General features: G+C 40.3%; 2 protein-coding genes across 2 annotated transcripts; one reads left to right on the top strand and one right to left on the bottom strand.

Annotated features, from left to right (window-relative positions):
* Positions 1-601: 601 nt before the first annotated feature.
* Positions 602-14,552, top strand: cse1l (CSE1 chromosome segregation 1-like (yeast)). Its single transcript, XM_080000256.1, has 25 exons — positions 602-683; positions 2,738-2,830; positions 2,964-3,106; positions 3,188-3,289; positions 3,404-3,549; positions 3,647-3,737; positions 3,909-4,016; positions 5,152-5,244; positions 5,338-5,505; positions 5,595-5,724; positions 6,166-6,231; positions 6,323-6,525; positions 6,685-6,769; positions 7,557-7,618; positions 7,706-7,842; positions 9,648-9,751; positions 9,838-9,935; positions 10,092-10,242; positions 10,351-10,559; positions 10,900-10,997; positions 11,083-11,168; positions 11,331-11,412; positions 11,547-11,693; positions 13,128-13,359; positions 13,893-14,552. The coding sequence occupies exons 2-25, from the start codon at positions 2,746-2,748 to the stop codon at positions 13,980-13,982; spliced, it is 2,916 nt and encodes a 971-aa protein (XP_079856382.1). The 5' UTR covers positions 602-683; positions 2,738-2,745; the 3' UTR covers positions 13,983-14,552.
* Positions 14,553-14,968: 416 nt separating this feature from the next.
* Positions 14,969-19,380, bottom strand: LOC307230731 (retinol dehydrogenase 10-A-like; the record flags this gene model as incomplete). Its single annotated transcript, XM_080001168.1, has 5 exons — positions 14,969-15,086; positions 15,227-15,358; positions 15,455-15,600; positions 15,915-16,013; positions 18,928-19,380. 5 exons carry the CDS (start codon positions 19,378-19,380, stop codon positions 14,969-14,971), a joined length of 948 nt encoding a protein of 315 aa, XP_079857294.1.
* Positions 19,381-20,163: the final 783 nt, after the last annotated feature.

The following is a 20,163-nucleotide window of genomic DNA, read 5'->3' as shown; positions in this document are numbered from 1 at the left end:
CCCTGTGAATAAGATTAGGATAGAAATAAATGCATAAAAAAACCTCCGTTGGTGGAAAAGTGAACAGGGCTCAATGTCCTCCACAGTAAAAAACAGGAACACATGGGAAAAGATAAAGATTTTCCAAAATGCTTCTTGTCCATTGTTTGATGAACGTATGTGACGACTCCTTGGGTGAAAGTAATTTAGTCGCCAACATAGTACATTTAAAACCCAACGACAAACATGGCTGTGAAGAAGTCGAAAGCCCCAAAATACATTTATACGACTTAAAAATGTTGCTGTTGGATCATTTTCTTTTCAGTGTTTTTCGTTGTAGCCACAATGTTTCCAGAACAACAATTTGAGTAGGAGTATTCAAGCTTTTTCCAAGAGTATTCCACCTCTTTCCAGGAGTATTTCAGGTTATTCCATGAGTATTCCAGGTTGTTCCAGGTCTTTCCAGGAGTATTCCAGGTTGTTCCAGGCCTTTCCGGGAGTGTTCCCTTCTATCTGATATAAAAACAACTGTTTGAATCTTTTTTTCCAGGTGTTACAAACTTTGGGGGCGCGTCTTGAAAGACCGCGCCTGACATCTGCGCATGCGCAGTGGCTGGCCGCGCAGTTCCTCCTCTGGGCTTCGGAAGCGGCGGGACACGCACGGCTGCAGCGGAGCGCATCTCCACCCCACGCGGACTGAGACGGTAGCACGACCACGCCGCTCGGAGCCCCGGGCGCCGCGGACAGAGGCGCCGCTTCAGTGCCTGAGCCGTGGACGTCCGTGGGCTCTGCGGGGGGGAGTTGTAGGCGGGCAAATGAGCAAGCTAACGCTAACATTAGCGGTGTGATGTTGGCTAACTGGATCAGGCCATTCATTGGTGGAGCGGTTAGCCTAGCGCTCGTTCAAACATAGCGGCCGGCGTTACACCATGAACTCCCTCAAAGCAGCGGTTGAACTAAGATAAACTTATTTACTTCTGACCTGTAGCAAGCGAGTTGGCTGGAATGAGCCGCACCACTTGGGAAGCTACTTATCAACACAGACGCTGATGAATGACGTGAGCTAGCGATAGTTTAGCCCCTGGGAAGCTGTGTGGGTGGTGGGCGCTGTGCTGTGCAGTAGCTAGTTTAGCTGCTAGCTTAGTGCCATTGACAGACGGAGCATCCATTACTTGTATGAGTGCTCCGAAGCTGGCGGTGCCTTGAACGCCGGCAACATCCCGCATGTAATCCCCAAATTTTCCGCACGCACGTCACTGCCCCGATTACCCCGCTACACAGACTGACTGTCGGGGTAACTACGGACTCCCAAGAAAGGCAGTTGATTAGGTTCAATTGTTCGTATAATTCTATAAATGGCATTGGCATTTTCCTTTGTTTCACAAAAAGGCAATATCGAAGAGAAAATCTGACTCCAGAGTTAACTCCCACTTGATGTAACTTTTATTTATGTATTTATTTAATGCGGCAGTATTTTAAAATGTATTGCACTATGGACATACAATTAGGATTATTGACACAATTGAAGTAATTAACTGTATGGAAGGGTGCTTTATTCCTGGAGGGAAATTGTGGTGTAAAAACAGCTCACATCAAAACAAGGCAGTCTTATTAACACGTCAATAATTAGTCCTTAACATGTTTAACGTAACCTCCTTTCATGGAGTTTTGGCTCAGATGTTCTTTTTGAGGCGCAGGAGGAAGTAAATGGCCCTGACTGATCACACCAGACACATTAAAATATTCATAGAAAATAGAGATGACCTGTCGTTTCATTTCAAGTTAGAAAGACAAATCTGTTTGAGCGTCTCAAACTTATAACAATTGTGACCGGTGGGATTAAATGGGTTAAAGGGGACCTATTATGCTTTTCCTTATTGTCTGTCTTGTATATATGTGTGTATATGTATATGTATGTGTGTGTATGTATGTGTGTATATATATATATATATATATATATATATATATATATATATATATATATAAATATATATATATATATATAAATAAAACCGAACAATGTGGTGTTCAAATTACACAAGGCCAAAGTGTTAATGAACGAATGACAAAGTATTCTCTGTGAACAAAACGCTCAGGCTTCCGATCGCTCTGAACACTCGGTTTCTTAAAACGTTTTTCTACATTTTGCACGAGCTGATGTCAGCTTGTCACGGATTCCTTTATATGGTCATCTGCTCCATCCCATCCGCTGTGGGTTTCTCCAAACAAAACCAATAGAAATAGTGTGTTTTAATTCTAAATGTATATACTTATTTTATTTTCTGACTTTTACATGAAACAAAAAATCCCTGCATCCGAGGGTACGGGTGCGTCACGATGTGGTGTCCGTGTCTCCCACAAGCCTGGAGCACGGCAGCCAAAGTCGGAACTAACTTTTAAATGACGTCTTGTAGATCTAATATGAGTGAAGATCCAGCAACTGGATTGGTTATTTCTCACCCCAAATTTCAAACAGGATAGTAAAGGTGTATGTCAGAATGCGTCATCTGAGTGGCATTTTCAGCAAAAAAACCCCCAAAAACTTAAAAATGTTTTGGGGACCTCAGAGACCTATTTTAACTCGTGTAAAAAGGAGCAGAACAGATGCATGTCATTTATTGATAGATGAAGCCCAACTGTTCATCCAGGTTTTTATGGAAAAATATTCTACACAAATCCACCCGAGACACACCTCCCCCTCCTCTGTCCTCATGTCATTATGTCATCATCTTTCCACTGCTCACCTCTGCTCATGCAGGAATCAGCATGGAGTTGAATGATGGAAACCTTCAATCCCTCACCGAGTTCCTGAGGAAAACACTGGATCCGGACCCCGCGGTTAGACGTCCAGGTGGAGATCATGAACAAAATAAGATCTGATTGTTGTTTGGGAATGAGTATATACCTCTAAAGTGATAAGCAAATCAAGAAACTTGTCTGATTCCCGTGTTTTGACTACCTACTTTCTTCTATCTTTGTTGTAGCTGAAAAGTTTCTCGAGTCTGTTGAGGGAAACCAGAATTATGCCATATTACTTCTCACGCTGCTGGAGAAATCGCAGGACAACGTGATCCGGGTCTGTGCCGCGGTCACATTCAAGAACTACATCAAGAGGAACTGGCGCGTTGTGAGTGGCCGTGGGAAGACACCTCATCCAGATGTCAAGCAGGAACAGTGATGTGTTTCTTAACACGTTGTTTTTTCAAAGGTTGAAGATGAAACAAATAAAATCTCTGATGCAGACCGAACGACAATCAAAGCCAATATAGTGAACCTGATGCTGAGCAGCCCGGAGCAGATTCAAAAACAGGTGCGTCCTCTCCTTTCACTCTTTATTTTAAGTATTGAGTTTAAATCAGCGCTCAGGCCTGGTACCAGTTTATGTAAAGAAGCTTCACTGTTTCCGTCTCATTGTCCCCTGCAGTTGAGTGACGCCATCAGTATCATAGGGAGGGAAGACTTTCCCCAAAAGTGGCCTGATCTTCTCACTGAGATGGTGAACAGGTTCCGGAGTGGAGACTTCCACATCATCAACGGCGTTCTCCGTACCGCGCACTCTCTCTTCAGAAGGTAAAACCTCAGCTCTGATTCAGTGGCGTCTCACATGGGACTTTTAAAAACAAAAGGTATCCTAATCTTTGATTATTGCTTGTTGCTGTTTTTTTAGGTATCGCCATGAGTTCAAGTCAAATGAACTTTGGCTAGAAATCAAATTGGTCCTTCACACATTTGCCCAACCTCTGACAGAGCTTTTCAAGGTATATGGGGGGCAAAGATTACATAACCACACAAAAAAAAAATAATTTTATATATATATATATATATATATATATATATATATATATATATATATATAGAAAGTTAAAACAGGGTAGGATTGGACATCTGATGCCTCTCAGCCCCTGAAACCTTTCTCTTCCCCGTTTCAGGCCACCATTGAGTTGTGTCAGACTCTGGCTACAGACATCAACGCCTTGAAAGTTCTTTTCTCTTCCCTCACGCTGATCGCCAAGCTCTTCTATAGTCTTAACTTCCAGGTTTGTTCTGATTTAGCTTTTTATTAAAATGTTCCTACATTAGCTAGAATACATCTTGGCTTAGTAAGGGCAAAACAATTGGCTGTTATTATAATTTCTATGAAAAAAAAAAAAAAATTATATTCAGCAAATCCAAAGTAATTCCTTTAGGGTGGGGAAAGCCACAAAGCCCTTCTTTAAATTCTGGAACCCTAATGAATGAACTGATCAGATTCTTGTTAGAAAAAATTTGTGCTGGTCCACTTCTCCTGGAAAATTTCAATTTCCTGGACAAATGGGGAAAATTCTGGTCAAATATGATCTGTTTATTGAGCTTAAAAACAATTGATAAGTAGGCTATATAAAGAATGACATCATGAAGGCATGTCGATTTCTGATATTTTTTATTGAATATTCAAAATAAAATGTCCCGTCAGTTAACACCATTTTAAAAATAGGATGTTACAACTTGAAATCAAATCATTTCTGTTTGTGGAAAAAGTAGTAACAAGTGCAGCTGCTCTAATTAACATTTCACTGAAATACATTTTTGATTAAAATCAAAAACAATAAATATGACAAGTATGTCTAAATATATAATACAGTTTGTGGTGTTTGTCTTTGTCAGGATCTCTTGTCCGCATATTTTACACAATGGCTTTTTACCGTCTGCTTTGGGTGGAACCTAAATATACAAAAAAACACTAAACTATGGATGTATGTGTCCCTGTTGTCAACGATACATCATCTCTCTATTTCTCCTCCGAGTTTCGGATGTTGAGGCTGTCCCCGCCCGTGTGTACTGTGTTTACAAGCATAACGTGTCCATGAGAGAGGGGCGGGGCTTAATTCTATATTGACAAACGTGATTGGTGAAACGAACAGATCTGCAGATTTTTTTTTTTTTATCTATTTTTATTTATTCATTTTTTTTAGTCTTATTTTGTCATTGAGGAACAAATATGGCAATATTTATCGTTATTGTTGTATCACCCAGAACTTTAATCAAATTGTGCTTAGAGGGAATTATTGTCACCGGAAATTATGACCGGAGAGTTTTTAATATGTCGGGCTTCAACAGATTTTTCCCGGTCAAAAACCGTCAATTACCAGATAACGGAAACACTGGAACTGATCCTTCTCTACTTCTGCCCAGGATCTTCCAGAGTTCTTTGAAGACAACATGGAGACCTGGATGTCAAATTTCCACAATCTGTTGACTTTGGATAATCAACTTTTACAAACAGACGTAAGTTGCTTTTGGTGTTTCTCTTTTCGCTCCTCTATTTCCTGTAGAACTGGAAACCAGTTACCCAAGGTTGTGTGTCTGTCATCTCTACAGGATGAAGAGGAAGCCGGTCTCCTTGAACTCCTCAAGTCTCAGATCTGTGACAATGCTGCGCTGTACGCCCAAAAGTATGATGAAGAATTCCAGCCGTATCTGCCTCGTTTTGTTACGGCTATCTGGAACCTTCTGGTGTCCACCGGCCAGGAGGTCAAATATGACCTGGTGAGACCTCAAACTTGGTTACTTCATTCTGTGTTTTTGACTTGGCCTTTTTTCACCTCATCACTAATACACTTCCAATGTTTGTGCAGCTTGTGAGCAATGCCATCCAATTTCTGGCGTCGGTCTGTGAAAGGCCGCACTACAAACACCTGTTTGAGGACCAGAACACGCTCACAAGCATTTGTGAGAAAGTCATTGTGCCCAACATGGAGTTCAGAAGTAAGTCACTTCAGCAACTCAACAAACTAGTGCTGTGTGGAAAAATCCATATTATTGTTGATCATCTCTCCGGTGCAATTTCATGAAATATTGTGGCACCGTTTTTTCATTTAAATTGAGAAGATATGACCTAATATTTCCCAATCCCCCTAAATATTGAAGGGATTTTAATTTGAAAATGACTCATCATACCTAACATTTCAATATTGTTTAATGTAATGAACCTCTGTTAGATTCTTTAAATTGAAATGTAGCTTTGTAATTAGTTGGTTTTTGTGTAAGCAGTGTAAATATTTTGAAAGTTCCCTGTGGTTACTGTCACACAAAATCTTTCTATGGTGGCCAAAAAGAACTACTTAAAATCAGTGTGATACTATTTCAATTGTGCTTACTTGGACATAAACATCTGCCCTGACGCTCTCTGTCTGAACTCCTTATTAGGTGCTGACGAGGAGGCCTTTGAAGATAACTCTGAGGAGTATATCAGAAGGGATCTCGAAGGATCAGGTAGAGGCCGATTTCCACCACAGTTAAAAACGCTGAACCATTTGGCTGCGCGTTACAACGCCGCGCCAACTCTTCCGTCTCCCTGTTGCAGACATCGACACTCGCCGCAGGGCCGCGTGTGACCTGGTGCGAGGCCTGTGTAAATTCTTTGAGGCTCCCGTGACTGCGATCTTCTCTGGTTACGTGAACTCCATGCTGGCAGAGTATGCCAAGAATCCCAGCATGAACTGGAAGCACAAAGACGCTGCCATTTATCTGGTCACATCTCTAGCATCCAAAGCCCAGACACAAAAGGTAGCTTTCTTTTTTTATTTATGGGTGTTCTTTACAATAACTGCTTTGATCTTCAAGTGTCTCAAAGTGCCTCGATCGGACTCTCCTAGTTATTAACGTTGATCGATTTGTGTGTGTTTTTTTTTTTGTTTTTTTTTTTTTTTGGTCCCCCCCCTCCAGCATGGAATCACACAAGCCAATGAGCTGGTGAATCTAACGGAGTTCTTCATCAGTCACATTCTCACAGACTTGAAATCCCCCAATGGTAAGAGCGCACAATCGAAAACTGATTGTTGATTAAATTGACAGCATTTGGCAAGTGGACAAGACATTTAGGTCATAATAGGCAGCATATAATTGTAGCAGGCTAGCTACCCCGATTCAGGCGAAATGACGGAGGGAGACGCAGGTTTGGCTGGAGGTTTTTTTCAGCACACCGGGTTTTATTTGGGACAGTCAAGATAAAGCGCCCCGGTGGGGAGGTGATAAATTATAAAATAAAGCAGAGGCAGAAGTGGAACACTCGGTTTGGGATGCATTATTATTACACATATTAGTAGTAGTAGCAGCCTAGTTGTTTTGGTTATTATGTTATTATTATTACATAGTCTACTGCAAAAGGGAAATTAAAAACAATGCTTGCTTTGAGATGTTGCCCGACTCCCTCCCAGATTAGCGGAGGAGCACGATAAAACAAAGACAGTGTACTTCAGAAACAGCGCGATTGTTGCATGGAGAAGTGTTACCGAATTTGTTTTAGAGGGTGTAAGCATACATTAAATTATTTATGTATATTTATAGAAAGGAAAGGTAGATTTATTTTATGCATTTCAAGAAAAACTGTCATAATAGTCTGACAGTTTTTTGTTTTTTTTACTTTTAAAACTTTTTCTTTTACGTTGACTGTCAATCACCGATTATGAAATAACCGGCCCAGCCTTGGATACTATTTATTTCTTTATTTGAGATTCATGACTAATAGTGATACGGCAAGCATGTAACCTGAATCCAGACATCGGTAAAAAATGTAACCCTTTTTCTTCCCATCCCAGTTAACGAGTTCCCAGTATTGAAAGCAGATGCCATTAAGTATGTCATGATCTTCAGAAGCCAGGTATGATCTGCCAATTTCTTGATGACATTTACATTTTTCATGGGGTCCAGTGCTAAAAGTAGGATTCTGTCTGTCCTCTCCTCTCAGCTCCCCAAAGAGCAGCTACTGCAGGCCGTTCCTCCCCTCATCACTCACCTTCAGGCAGAGAGCACCGTGCAGCACACCTACGCTGCCCATGCTTTAGAGCGGCTGTTCACCATGAGAGGCGCCAACAACTCCACACAGTGAGTATCATGCTGATTCATTTCTAAATCACAGCAATATGGAAATACTATACTATACAGAGTTTTCCCATAAGTTGCGGAATTATAAATTGGGTCTTAGAGCTGTAACATACCTTATACAAGTACATGAACGCAAATGATAACTCCCGGGCTACCCACTGCAAGCCCAAAAAAAAGGGAGCCAAATATGACTTTGCTTTCCATTTATTCTGTAAAACACTGAAAGTAAGGTACTTTGCCCATGGTCTTGAATGAAAACATAATTTAAGATGTCCAATGTTTAAATACAATCTTAAAATATATTAAATAATCAATACTCAATTGGTAAATAAAAGTGCAATATGTGGCACGCATGATACCTTCTTCCTTTAAACATGGTAGTGAATGGAAATAATATGGTTAGATCCGCCCTCAGTAAATGAATTTAATTCCAATAAGAAACCTGTATCATGTTCAGTTTCTCACGTTTATAGCAAACTAAATTTCATGAAAAACCGTTGAGAATTAAGCAAGTTACAGTCGCTTTTGTAGACAAGTCTGCGTCTCTCAATACACATTGTATTTGTTTACGAGAGGCTCTTACCTGCTCCAATATGGCGGAAGAGCAGACGCATAGCGGCGACATACGGCAGCTTATTCACCACACGTCCTTGAGCAACATAGCGCTACGTACCGTGACGTACCGTGGACTAATCATTGCGCTTCAAAATAAAACACAGCACGCATCTGCAGACCTGCCAACCAGCACACGTTTTGTGTACCAACCACACAATTGTTGATCGAAATGCCCAGGTACGAAATGCCAACTGAAGAAACTATGCAAAATTATTGTAATTTAATTATTGTAATTGAATTACAATAACCCATTTGCACTTAAAAGTGAAAGAGACTTTCATTTGAAGTTTGAACTGAACATTTCCATGTTACTTAAGTGTTGTGTCCAGTTACCCATTCTGGTAAGGTGCAAATGGTGGGGGCTCGTCGCCCAATGTTCCAGAAGGAACGGGAGGAACTAACTAACTAACTAACAAGTTGAATTTCACTGAAACTTGGTGACAGTCCCATATTCTATCTTATTGGAACTCAGTGACCGTTCCTTGTTGTATTTTATTTTATTGTAACTCAGAAACAGTTTCATGTTCTGTTATTGTGCCATAGTGACTAATGAACAATTATAAACAGGGTCCATTAAACATATGGGGGATTTATTTTGTGTGTCCGATTATTATTAATTACCGAATTTTGTCAGTCGTATCGGATTTGACTTCAATGCGAATATGAACAGGGCGTCGATTCACATATATAAAAATATATTTGATTCCCCTTATTTATAATTAGTCACTGAAATGTTCCTCCCTGCTTTTATTAGGTTTGACCTGTTATTGTAATGCACAAACTGACAAAAAAATAACAAAATAGGACCTCCTCCCCTCATTAAAATGAATTAAAAACAGATTATATACACCTTACTCCACCAGGGGCCAGTAGAGAACAAATGTGTTTAGTAGAATTATCTGCAACAGTTAAACATATCTATACACTATACTGGATATAAGAGATCTTGTGGGGCTCTATGACAACTTCATCCTGTTGTTGCTTGCTATGGCACCCCTCTCTGCGAAGCCTGGTGCTGCAACTTGAGTGACCGTAGCATTCATTTCTAGACGACATATTTCAGAGAGAATCCGAATCAACTTTGCAAAGCTGGAAGCGTCCGCTTTCACATTTATGTAAGCTTTGTTTCAGCCCTTAGCCTTAATGTAAAAAGCATCCTGGAAGCTCATCCTCTCACTTTTGCTTTACAGTATCAGTGCCTCGGAGATGGCTCCCTTCACAGAACAGCTGCTTAATAATTTGTTCAAGGCCCTGTCGCTTCCTGGCTCTTCAGAGAATGAATACATCATGAAAGGTAGTTGCTTGTATCTGGTGATATTGTCCTTCAGATAAACTTTAAAGATGTAGGACATTAACCTCATTTTCCCTTTTTCTTTAAAGCCATCATGCGCAGTTTCTCCCTCCTGCAGGAGAATATTGTTCCCTACATCCCCACTCTGATTAGCCAACTCACTCACAAGCTCCTGCTGGTCAGCAAGGTAACCAGAACTGATGCTCATTGTATATCTGCACAAAATGTGACCTTTAAGAGTTAAGGGACTGAATCTTTTTTTTTTTTTTTTTTTTTTTTTTTTTCTCCCCCAACCTTCCTTTCTTTTTATTTTAATTAAATTAATTTTTTTTTTTATTTTAAGAATCCCAGCAAGCCCCACTTTAACCACTACCTGTTTGAGTCCTTGTGCTTGTCGATCCGGATCACTTGCAAGGCGAACCCTACCACTGTGGGCAGCTTTGAGGAGGCCCTCTTCCCCGTCTTCACAGAGATCCTCCAGAGTGACGTACAGGGTGGGGCAGTCTTTTTATTTTCATTTTTTCCTCCTCGTTATTTTGGTACTTAACGACCTGTTGTGTAAGTGACCATGTACTAATGTTGCTTTTTATCCTGTTTCCCAGAGTTTGTTCCATACGTGTTCCAGGTCATGTCCCTCCTCCTGGAGATCCATTCCAACTCCATCCCCTCGTCTTACATGGCTCTGTTCCCCCACCTGCTGCAGCCCATCCTGTGGGAGCGCACAGGGAACATTCCCCCTCTGGTGCGTCTGCTCCAAGCCTATCTGGAGAAGGGGGGCGCCACCATTGCCAGCTCTGCTGCAGATAAAATTGTAAGTGATTGTAACTTATATAGCAGACAAGATGGTACTCTGTTGAGTGTTGACGGGGTGGGTTGAGTTCCCCCCCCCATTTTAAGCAAGCATTGTGCTGCACAATAATGAACTAACAAAATCCCTGGTATATGCAAAATACACAAATAATGCTTGGTGCGTTTTATAACAATGTAATAAACAACGCTGCTTTTGTGACATTATAGCGCTTCTTCAAATGCTATAGTTATATCCTTATGAAATAGTAATATCATTCAGACCAACATGTGATTAGTATTTTGTTAATTAGGTCATGCTGTCTTTTTAAAATGTATTTCTTTTATTTAATATTTTTTCATAGCCCGGCTTACTAGGAGTCTTCCAAAAGCTAATTGCATCAAAGGCCAACGACCACCAGGGTTTCTACCTTCTCAACAGCATCGTCGAGCACATGCCTCCGTAAGACAACAAACACATCTGCTCGTTAGAGAATCTGTCGGGTGAAATTTAAAGCCAGCTCCTGACTTGTCTTTTCATTTTCCAGAGAGTCCATCACTCAGTACAGGAAACAGATCTTCATTTTGCTCTTCCAAAGGCTGCAGAGCTCCAAAACCACCAAGTTCATAAAAAGTACCCTTTGAAGTCACAGTTCGACACTAATGTCTCTAATAATAATGCCCAAACCTTCACTATTATTCCTCATTTCATCATTTTCTGATGAAATGAAGATTTTTATTTTTCTGAGTTTGTTCTTGGCTGCATATTGGTAAATGTTCTCCTGCTCTTCTACAGGTTTCTTGGTGTTTATTAACCTGTATAGTGTAAAATATGGAGCCATTGCACTGCAGGAGATTTTTGATAGCATCCAGCCAAAGTAAGTGCATCAGCAATCAAATTGAGGCATATTTAAATTTTGTACTTCACTCACTTTTCCTTGAAATTGAGGAAGGAATGCACAATAACATTTATTTTATTTTTTAACATGACTGTCTTTTTGATGTGTTGCAGAATGTTTGGGATGGTTCTGGAGAAAATAGTAATTCCAGAGGTCCAGAAAGTTTCTGGTTCAGTGGAGAAGAAGATTTGTGCTGTTGGTATCACAAAAGTCCTCACCGAATGTCCTTCAATGATGGACACGGAGTATACCAAGCTCTGGTGAGAAACCTTTTCATTTCGCCATTGTTTTCATTGCGTAGTCACTAGGGGTGTCACGATTGTCCAAATCCACGATTCAGTTTGACGTTCAATTTTAAGGTCACGATTCGATTTTTCGATTTAAGCAATGATGCCATTGTTTGACTATCAAGTCTTGTTTTGTAAAGAGAAACACTTTTTTCTCAATAAATAACCTTTATTTCAATATTAAGAATTATAAATTATAACAAAAATATGAGAATTTAAACAACACACCTAAACAGTTAAGAGCTGTAGCAAAACTAGACTTTATATTAATAAACAATGAGTTACTTATTACACTACTATTTAGTTACTCACCAAAATAAGTGCAGAAAAACAGATTCTATTTTTGCCAGAGGGAAACGCTGGTAGTAAAAGGCAAATTACCTATCGCTCCGGTCAGAGCCATCTTTTCTCCAAACAAAGCAAATTTAAAACTCAAGATGTATTTGATTTACTCCGTTTCCTGCTGCTGCTCTGCTGTGGAGCAGATCGCTCCTGAAAAAATCCCGCCCGCCATCTAAATTCTATTTGAATTTTGTTATTGTAGCCCTAGTGCCAGGTGGGCGTAGCCGTGTGCGTTGAGGGACGACCGGCTTTCCAAACTCCCAAGTCGATTCAGAGCCGCGGTCGACTCCGCGGAGGGCCCCGCCCCCCCAGCGCACAATGCACTTGTTCACCGGCGGATCTTGACCGCCCCAATATGGCGACCATGTGGTACAATATTACCCACAAATATACAAGGAGAATCGCAAACCTGCTTGTGATTTCAAAGTTCCAAATCAAACGCTCCTCTCGATCGATTTTTGGAATCCTGACACTAGTTGTCACTGATTTCAAACAATGAACAATGCAACTAAAAATGAAACAATTTATGAATGGAAAAAAACTTTCTTCTTAATGATGCCTTTAAAGAATCGAAAGTATAACTCCCATCCGCCTGCATGTTCCAGTGTATTTAGTCTGTTTAGTCTGGAAGGTTTTCCGGGTGGGCAGTTTCTGAAGTGAGTCGCAGAAAAGTCCAACCAAGGAAAACATGATTAATGTTTTGATTCTTGATTTGTAAGCACCACTGCTATGTGCTGTGCTGTGGAACAGAAGATTGTTTGCTAGCTTAAAGGTACAATATGTAACTTTTCTGCATTAAAAAAAAAAAAAAAAAAAAAGGTGGAGGCTGCCGCCGTAAAGCACAAACAAACGTGAAGACAACAACCTCCCATCATCCCACGCTGCTTCACGACGTTGTTTGTTATTGTTTTGATTGAGAGACCCCTAGCGGTGGAAATTACATATTGTACCTTTAATAACTTGCTTGGTGGATTCACAGTCTTGGCCATTATGCATCTTTCACACTCTTAAGGATCATTTTGCACATGGTCAAAATCATTAAGAGTTGTGAACCCTCCCGTCCAGGACCCCCCTGCTCCAGGCCCTCATAGGGCTCTTTGAGTTGCCAGAAGACGACAGCATCCCAGATGACGAGCACTTCATCGACATTGAGGACACGCCGGGCTATCAGACGGCTTTCTCCCAGCTGGCCTTTGCTGGGAAGAAGGAGCACGACCCCATCGGCGAGACTGTGGGCAACCCCAAAATCCTGCTGGCCCAGTCCCTCCACAAGCTGTCCACCGCCTGTCCAGGACGGGTACGCGTGTGTGTGTGGTGGAATCTGCAACTACATTGGTGCTTAACTGCAGAGGCACTTCACAGGATTTATTCCACAAATAAATATTTTTTTTTTATTGTGAAATACATAAATGCATGTTGAAATTGTTACATAGAGCTTAGCGTAGGATTTCCCTCTGGTGGTGGTAGAGCAGAAAGCCAGAAAATGCACAGTAAAGATGAATTTTAGTGCTTTTAGTGTTTAATATTTTATTATTTATAATTTATTAGATACATGTAGCCCAATCTGTTGATTGTTTTAAGCAGCACTTAATTTTTCTTGGTTAACTTTTTTATTATAAAGCTATAAATTATTATAAATTATTATAAAACTATTATAAAGTTTTTTCCATTGCGTTCACATTTATTTACTTGTTTACTTTAATTTGTCATTGATTTTTATTTTTTTATTTATTTATTCCTGCTTTTTTTAAGCCTAGTTTACTACACTAGTAATGGTGGAGCTACAGAAGTGCATTGCTGATCGTTGTCTTCTGTTCCTTTTCACTGCAGGTTCCATCGATGCTGAGCACCAGTCTGAACGCCGAGGCGCTCCAGTTCCTGCAGGGCTACCTGCAGGCGGCCACCGTGCAGCTCGTCTGAAACCAAACAACCTTGTTCAGCGACAGTCGACCAGACTCGACTGCATGCGGCGCCGCCCGATGCCTCTGGGTCCCTTTCTGACCTGCGCTCAATGAAACCGTTTGGGACAATACAGATTGGGGTTGACTTTAGAATAGAAATTTAAAAATGGCCTCATCGGGGATGCGGCTGCTCTGTTTGACTGTGGATGTTCTCTGGTGGCTTTTTTTTAAGTTTTTAAAATGGAGTGCAAAAGACAAGACACTTTGACTTCATTGAAATTTTTTTGTCGGCCCTTTGTTTGCTGTGTGGAAAGGGCAAGTTGAGGATAGATTCAAGGTTTTTTATATCATACATTAATTCAACAAATTATCCCAATAACAGCAATTTAAATAACTTTCAACAGTATTGAGCATAATTCACTGTACTTCTGATTTACATGGAGTTATTTCTAATTTTTTCCCCACCTGCTCCCCACATATTTTTGATTTCCTGTAAACCATGACAGGAGACTGAACAGTCTTTGTGTCAAACGTGCTTCTTCCTCCCTCTGATGCATGTTTCTTGGTGATTTGTTAGTTCTTTGTTTCTGCACTGTCTGTCAATGTGATTAAAGAAAGGCACTTGTATAGAACCCTTTCAGCGTCTTCAGTACAGACTACTAGTAACTACGAGTAGTTCTATGGATGAAATGTTATAATGGCTTGCCATTATAACATTTACTATAGCAGTCGAACTATAGCAGTCGAGTCTGCTTAGTTCTTAGGACTGAAGCCATGCTCATTTTCAATCTTCTCCACCTGCTTCTTTGCATTTTTTGAAGTTGTGCAGTGGGTGGAGAGTGGCTCAAATCAGGGGTGAAACTACTCTTTAAGTTCTGGCGTAGATAAGGAAAAACAAAACAGTTGCAGATATTTACACTGCATTCAGACAACTTAGTGGTTGTGTTTAATAACTTTGTTTTGAATGTTGGTCCATTTGTTAAAACAAGATTAACAAGGAGCTCTCTAGGATTTTAGTTGTCCATTGGAGGTCTTCAGTTCAACGTTCTTGATGAAGGGCAACATGCATGTGTCTCCTCCCATGAAGCGATAAGTTGCAACATTAGCCTCCCAAGGAAGCAGCCTAGAAAGACATGGAAACATTTCAAAGCAAGGCTCTGTGCCAATGCATTATAGGAAATACTCACAAATTAACACATGGTGTGGCACAGGCATTCCTGTTTTTAGGGTGGAATGGCAGTGCTAACAGCCTGTGGCACTTACGCTCGTGCAAGAACTGCAATGTACATTATGCGAGGAATGCAGATCATTTGCTGCTCTCCTAAAATGGCATTCATGGACTGCTTAACGGTGTACAGTGGATCCAAGGGTGGGATAAGACTGCAGAGCTCTTTCCTGTGAGATATAATAACAGGGTTAATGCGCTTTCTGATTAATACCACTCTCAAAAGTATTAACACGACAAAAAGTGTTTAAATGATGGGGACTCACCTGATCTCGCAGCCTGCAAACATGCCTGTGTTTACAATGTAAGGACACACTAATGTGGTTTTAATGCCGTCCAGGTTTTCTGTGTGCAACTCGTGGGTGAGGGACTCATGGAACCCAACGGCGCCAAACTTGCTGGCACAGTAATCCTGGAATGAAAAATATACATATTGGGGAAAGAGTTGTGCATTGGGATTTGCTCTCCAGTGAGCTCAGCATCACTCTCAATATTGAGCGATTCCCTTGTTTTGTGATGCTTCCAATATGAGCGAAAACCTTCAAACCAATGGTGTGCACAGGGTCCTTAGGTATGTTTTCCAGATAAAAGTGAAGTGGTTTGAAAGGTTTAGTAAGTGCCCTTCATAGAGTTTTCTCCCCGACCGAACATCTGTCCTCTTCGGTTTCTCGGACACGAGGTCTGTGCACGCCGGTGGTTTGAACGGATTCATCACGGTGGTCTTACCTCGACAAACGCAGTGCTGAAGAGTCCCAGAGCGCTGGCAACTGTTACGATGTGGCCGTGGTTCTTTGTTTGCATCTGAGGCAGAAAGGCCTTTGTCATCTTTTTTGGGGGGAAAGGGGGACGGTGAGATATCAGACACCTAGACTGATCTGGGACCATGTTCAGGCATGCCTCTGTGGAAAAACGGCGAATGGGAAAAGGAATAGAGGAGATGCCTTCACTGAGAAGGCACCATAGCACTGATTCTTTCTCTGGGTCCCCAATCTTGGGTTTCCATTGTAAGATACAATTTAGCCCAAGCTTCCATACCTGTCAATACTGTATTTACAGAGATAAGTGAAATAATCACAATATTTTCGTCATCATTTTACATTATTTAATGGTTTGCATGTCTTGTAAATGACATGATGGAGCGTTTAAGTATAAATAACTTTGCAGGCGACCCCCTGCTACCTCTCAAGGGTCCCTTGTGGATCCCTGGACCCCACGTTTAGAGCTGCTGCCCCATAGGATGCTGCCCTAAACGTAAATAAGTTGATATGTGGCCGTCACCAGTTTCTATTTGCCATGGGACTGAGGTTGCACTAAGAGGGATCATAAAAATAATCTCAATAATATGCCTTGCTGGTTGTTTTGCTTGCTCTGATTTATTTTCTTTTCTTTGTGATAAGTAGATTGCATATTTTTTTGAACCCACTCATATTGCACATTTCAGAAGAATCTTTAGATGAGAGCACCCGAAGCCCTAAAGCCCAACTCGTTTAGTCACAGATCAGTGCTCACATGCACAAGGGACATGTTGCATAACACAGCAGATATGACGTGCTTGACAGATTAGAGCCGTTCCATCAACATTAAATAATTGCTTGAATTTGTTAAACCCACACATTTAATTTGGTTTTCACCACTTACAATGTGCAGCTTAATTTCTCATTTTCAAGTTGAGAACACAATAAACACAGATTTTACAAATGGAAGCATTTTTTAAGTCAATCCGTTGACTCAAAATATTTGTATGCGTTTCACTTCTCACAATCAAGACGACAGCAAACCCTGTTTAAGTCGCAGCGATGATTTTCATTATTAATGTTTAGGATCATTACGTTGTGGTTATGTTATTTTGGTAGGGTGAAGTTATTAGTTCATTAGTAGTATGGTTTTAATGTTAAGGTATTGTCATTATGTTAAAGCTATGTTATTATGGTTATGCAATGTTTCTGTTGTGTTATAGTTGTATTATTACCTTACATCCACTATGTTATGTTTTGTCATGAAGTTATAGTTATGATATGGTTATGTAATTATGTTATGGTTATGTCATTTTGATAAGGTTGGGATGCTATGGTTATATTATGGTTATGTATGGTTATTATGTTATAGTCATTGTGTTATGTTTTGGTTATGTTATTATGATATGGTCAGTATGTTATGTTATGTCATTATGTTATAGTTATGTTATTATGTTATGGTCATTATGTTATAGTTATGTTATGGTCATTATTGTATGCTGTGGTTTATTGTGGGTCTATCATTATATAATATGATAAGTGATGCGATGTGATATGATGTAAAGTGATGTGATATGATGTAAAGTGATGTTATGTTAAGTGATGTGGAGTAAAGTGCTGTGATGTGATGTAAAGTGTTTTGATGTGTTGCAATGTGAAATGATGCAATGTTAAATGATGTGATATAAAGCTATGGGATGTTATGTTAAGTTATGTGAGGTAAAATGATGTAATATTGTGTAAAGTGAAGTGGTGTAAAGTGGTATGATGTGGTGTTAAGTGATTTGATGTAAAGTGGTCTGCTGTAAAGTGATTTGATGTCATGCTGAGTGATGTAAAGTGATGTGATTTGCTGTGATGAAAAGTGATGTGATGTAAAGTGATGTGATGTTAATTGATTTGATGTGATGTTAACTGATATGATGTAAAGTGATTTGATGTGATGTTAAGTGATGTGATGTAAAGTGATTTTAAGTGATGTGATGTAAAGTGATTTTAAGTGATGTGATGTAAAGTGATATGATGTTAAGTGATGTGATGCAAAGTGGTGTGATCTGATGTAAAGTGATTTGATGTGATATTATGTTAAGTTATGTGATGTACAGTGATGTGATGCGATGTGATTTGATGTTGAGTGATGTTAAGTGATGTTAAGTTATGTGGCGTGATGTGGTGTACAGTGGTGTGCTCTAAAGTAATTGGATTTGATGCTAAGTGATGTGATAAAGTGATTTGATGTGATGTTCACTGATGTGATGTAAAGTGATTTGATGTGATGCAATGTTAAGTGATGTGATGTAAAGTGATATTATGTAAAGTGATGTGATCTGATGAAAGTGATGTGATGCAAAGTGATGTGATCTGATGAAAGTGATGTGATGCAAAGTGATGTGATCTGATGTAAAGTGATGTGATGTTAAGTAATGTGATGTGATGTAAAGTGAGTTGATGTGATGTAAAGTGAAGTTATGTAAAGTGATGTTATGTGATGTTAACTGATGTAATGTGGCGTAAAGTGATTTGATGTGATGTGATGTTAACTGATGTGATGTGAAGTGATTTCATGTAAAGTGATGTGATGCAAAGTGATGTGATCTGATGTAAAGTGATGTGATGTTAAGTAATGTGATGTGATGTAAAGTGAGTTGATGTGATGTAAAGTGAAGTTATGTAAAGTGATGTTATGTGATGTTAACTGATGTAATGTGGCGTAAAGTGATTTGATGTGATGTGATGTTAACTGATGTGATGTGAAGTGATTTCATGTAAAGTGATGTGATGTAAAGTGATTTGATTTGATGTTAAGTGATGTGATGTTAAGTAATGTGATGTGATGTAAAGTGAGTTGATGTGATGTAAAGTGAAGTTATGTAAAGTGATGTTATGTGATGTTAACTGATGTAATGTGATGTAAAGTGATTTGATGTTAAGTGATGTGATGTAATGTGATGATATGTGATGTAAAGTGGTGTTATTGTTATGTTGTTATGAAGTCAGTGTCTCACCCAGAAGAGTGCGTGGCAGTTGACCAGCAGCGTCCTTTCCAGCAGCTCGTCGGGACACTCCAGCAGCCGGCGTCCCGCCACCACTCCGGCGTTGTTCAGCAGCATGGTCACATCCCCCGCCTCCCGCTTCACCCTCTCCGCCGCCTCGTAAATACAGTGGCGGCGGGACAGGTCCACCGTGTACGCGTACACACGGACCCCCTTCTCCCGTGCCAGCCGGGCTGTGCGCTCGTTGGCGGCGGTGTCGCAGTCCCACAGTACCAGATGCGCTCCCTCGGCAGCGATCTCCAGGGCGAAGAGCCGGCCCAGGACTCCCCCGGAGCCGGTGATCAGGCACAGCTCCCCGTCGATGCTCTTCAGCCGGGGCCGCAGGACCGTCTGGACCACCGCCCTGAGGATGGAGCAGAACAGGTCGATCAGCATCAGCAGCAGGTCCACCACCACGACCATCATGTCAAAGTAAGATACCGTGTGGGAGGGAGGATAGAGGAGGGAGGATGGAGGGCGGGGGAGCTCCAGCTGTTCATGTGCGGCTTTCCAGGGATTGGACAGCAGTTTTATATTTGGCTGTTAGGGATTAGGAGGAGGATGACCGATGGAGACCACCACTGGAAACACAGCGTGTCTGATTACAACAAAGCATTTCAACCTGTGAGTACCCATTCATAATTACGCATTCATAAATAGTCCCAAAGCAGGAAAACCCCCAAGTCAGGGATTAGGACACCAGAGAAACTATGGGGGGAAAAGCAGACGTATTGCAGTAAACAAAATATATTACAGACAGTGGAGTATTACAAATATCGCATTTGCAATGTATAACTCATATTTTAAAACTCATTTATAACTCATAATTTATAACCCACCAATTATAACTTATCATTTATAGCTCATTTATTACCCATAAATTATAACTCACTTATAACCCATAATTTATAACTCATTTATGATTCATTTATAACCCATCATTTATAGTTAACTCACTGCTATCACCTAAAAAACTGCATAATATTTTTTTTAACTTAACTTTTTTTTATATTCCATAACCTGACCAAAACCTGCACAATATACATAGATCGCCTACATGTAAATATATATAGTATTTATATAAAATGTCTATTTATACTCTCTTTACATAATCCCCCCTATACTCCTGACAAACCTGTATTTATAACCTTACACTGTTGTACATAATACATCTCTTTTGCCTACATAACTGCACAGAAACACTGTACT

Source organism: Zeus faber (assembly GCF_960531495.2).
Source record: "Zeus faber genome assembly, chromosome: 5".
Taxonomy (NCBI): Eukaryota; Metazoa; Chordata; class Actinopteri; order Zeiformes; family Zeidae; genus Zeus; species Zeus faber.
The sequence above is the reverse complement of the archived record's forward strand: the minus strand, read 5'-3'. Positions and strand labels throughout refer to the sequence as shown.

Coding starts and splice junctions, on each gene's coding strand:
- cse1l (XM_080000256.1), top strand. CDS start 2,746: ATGGAGTTGAATGATGGAAACCTTCAATCCCTCACCGAGTTCCTGAGG. Junction 10,560..10,899: donor GCTCTGCTGCAGATAAAATT/GTAAGTGATTGT, acceptor ATTTTTTCATAG/CCCGGCTTACTAGGAGTCTT. Junction 11,413..11,546: donor TTTGATAGCATCCAGCCAAA/GTAAGTGCATCA, acceptor GATGTGTTGCAG/AATGTTTGGGATGGTTCTGG.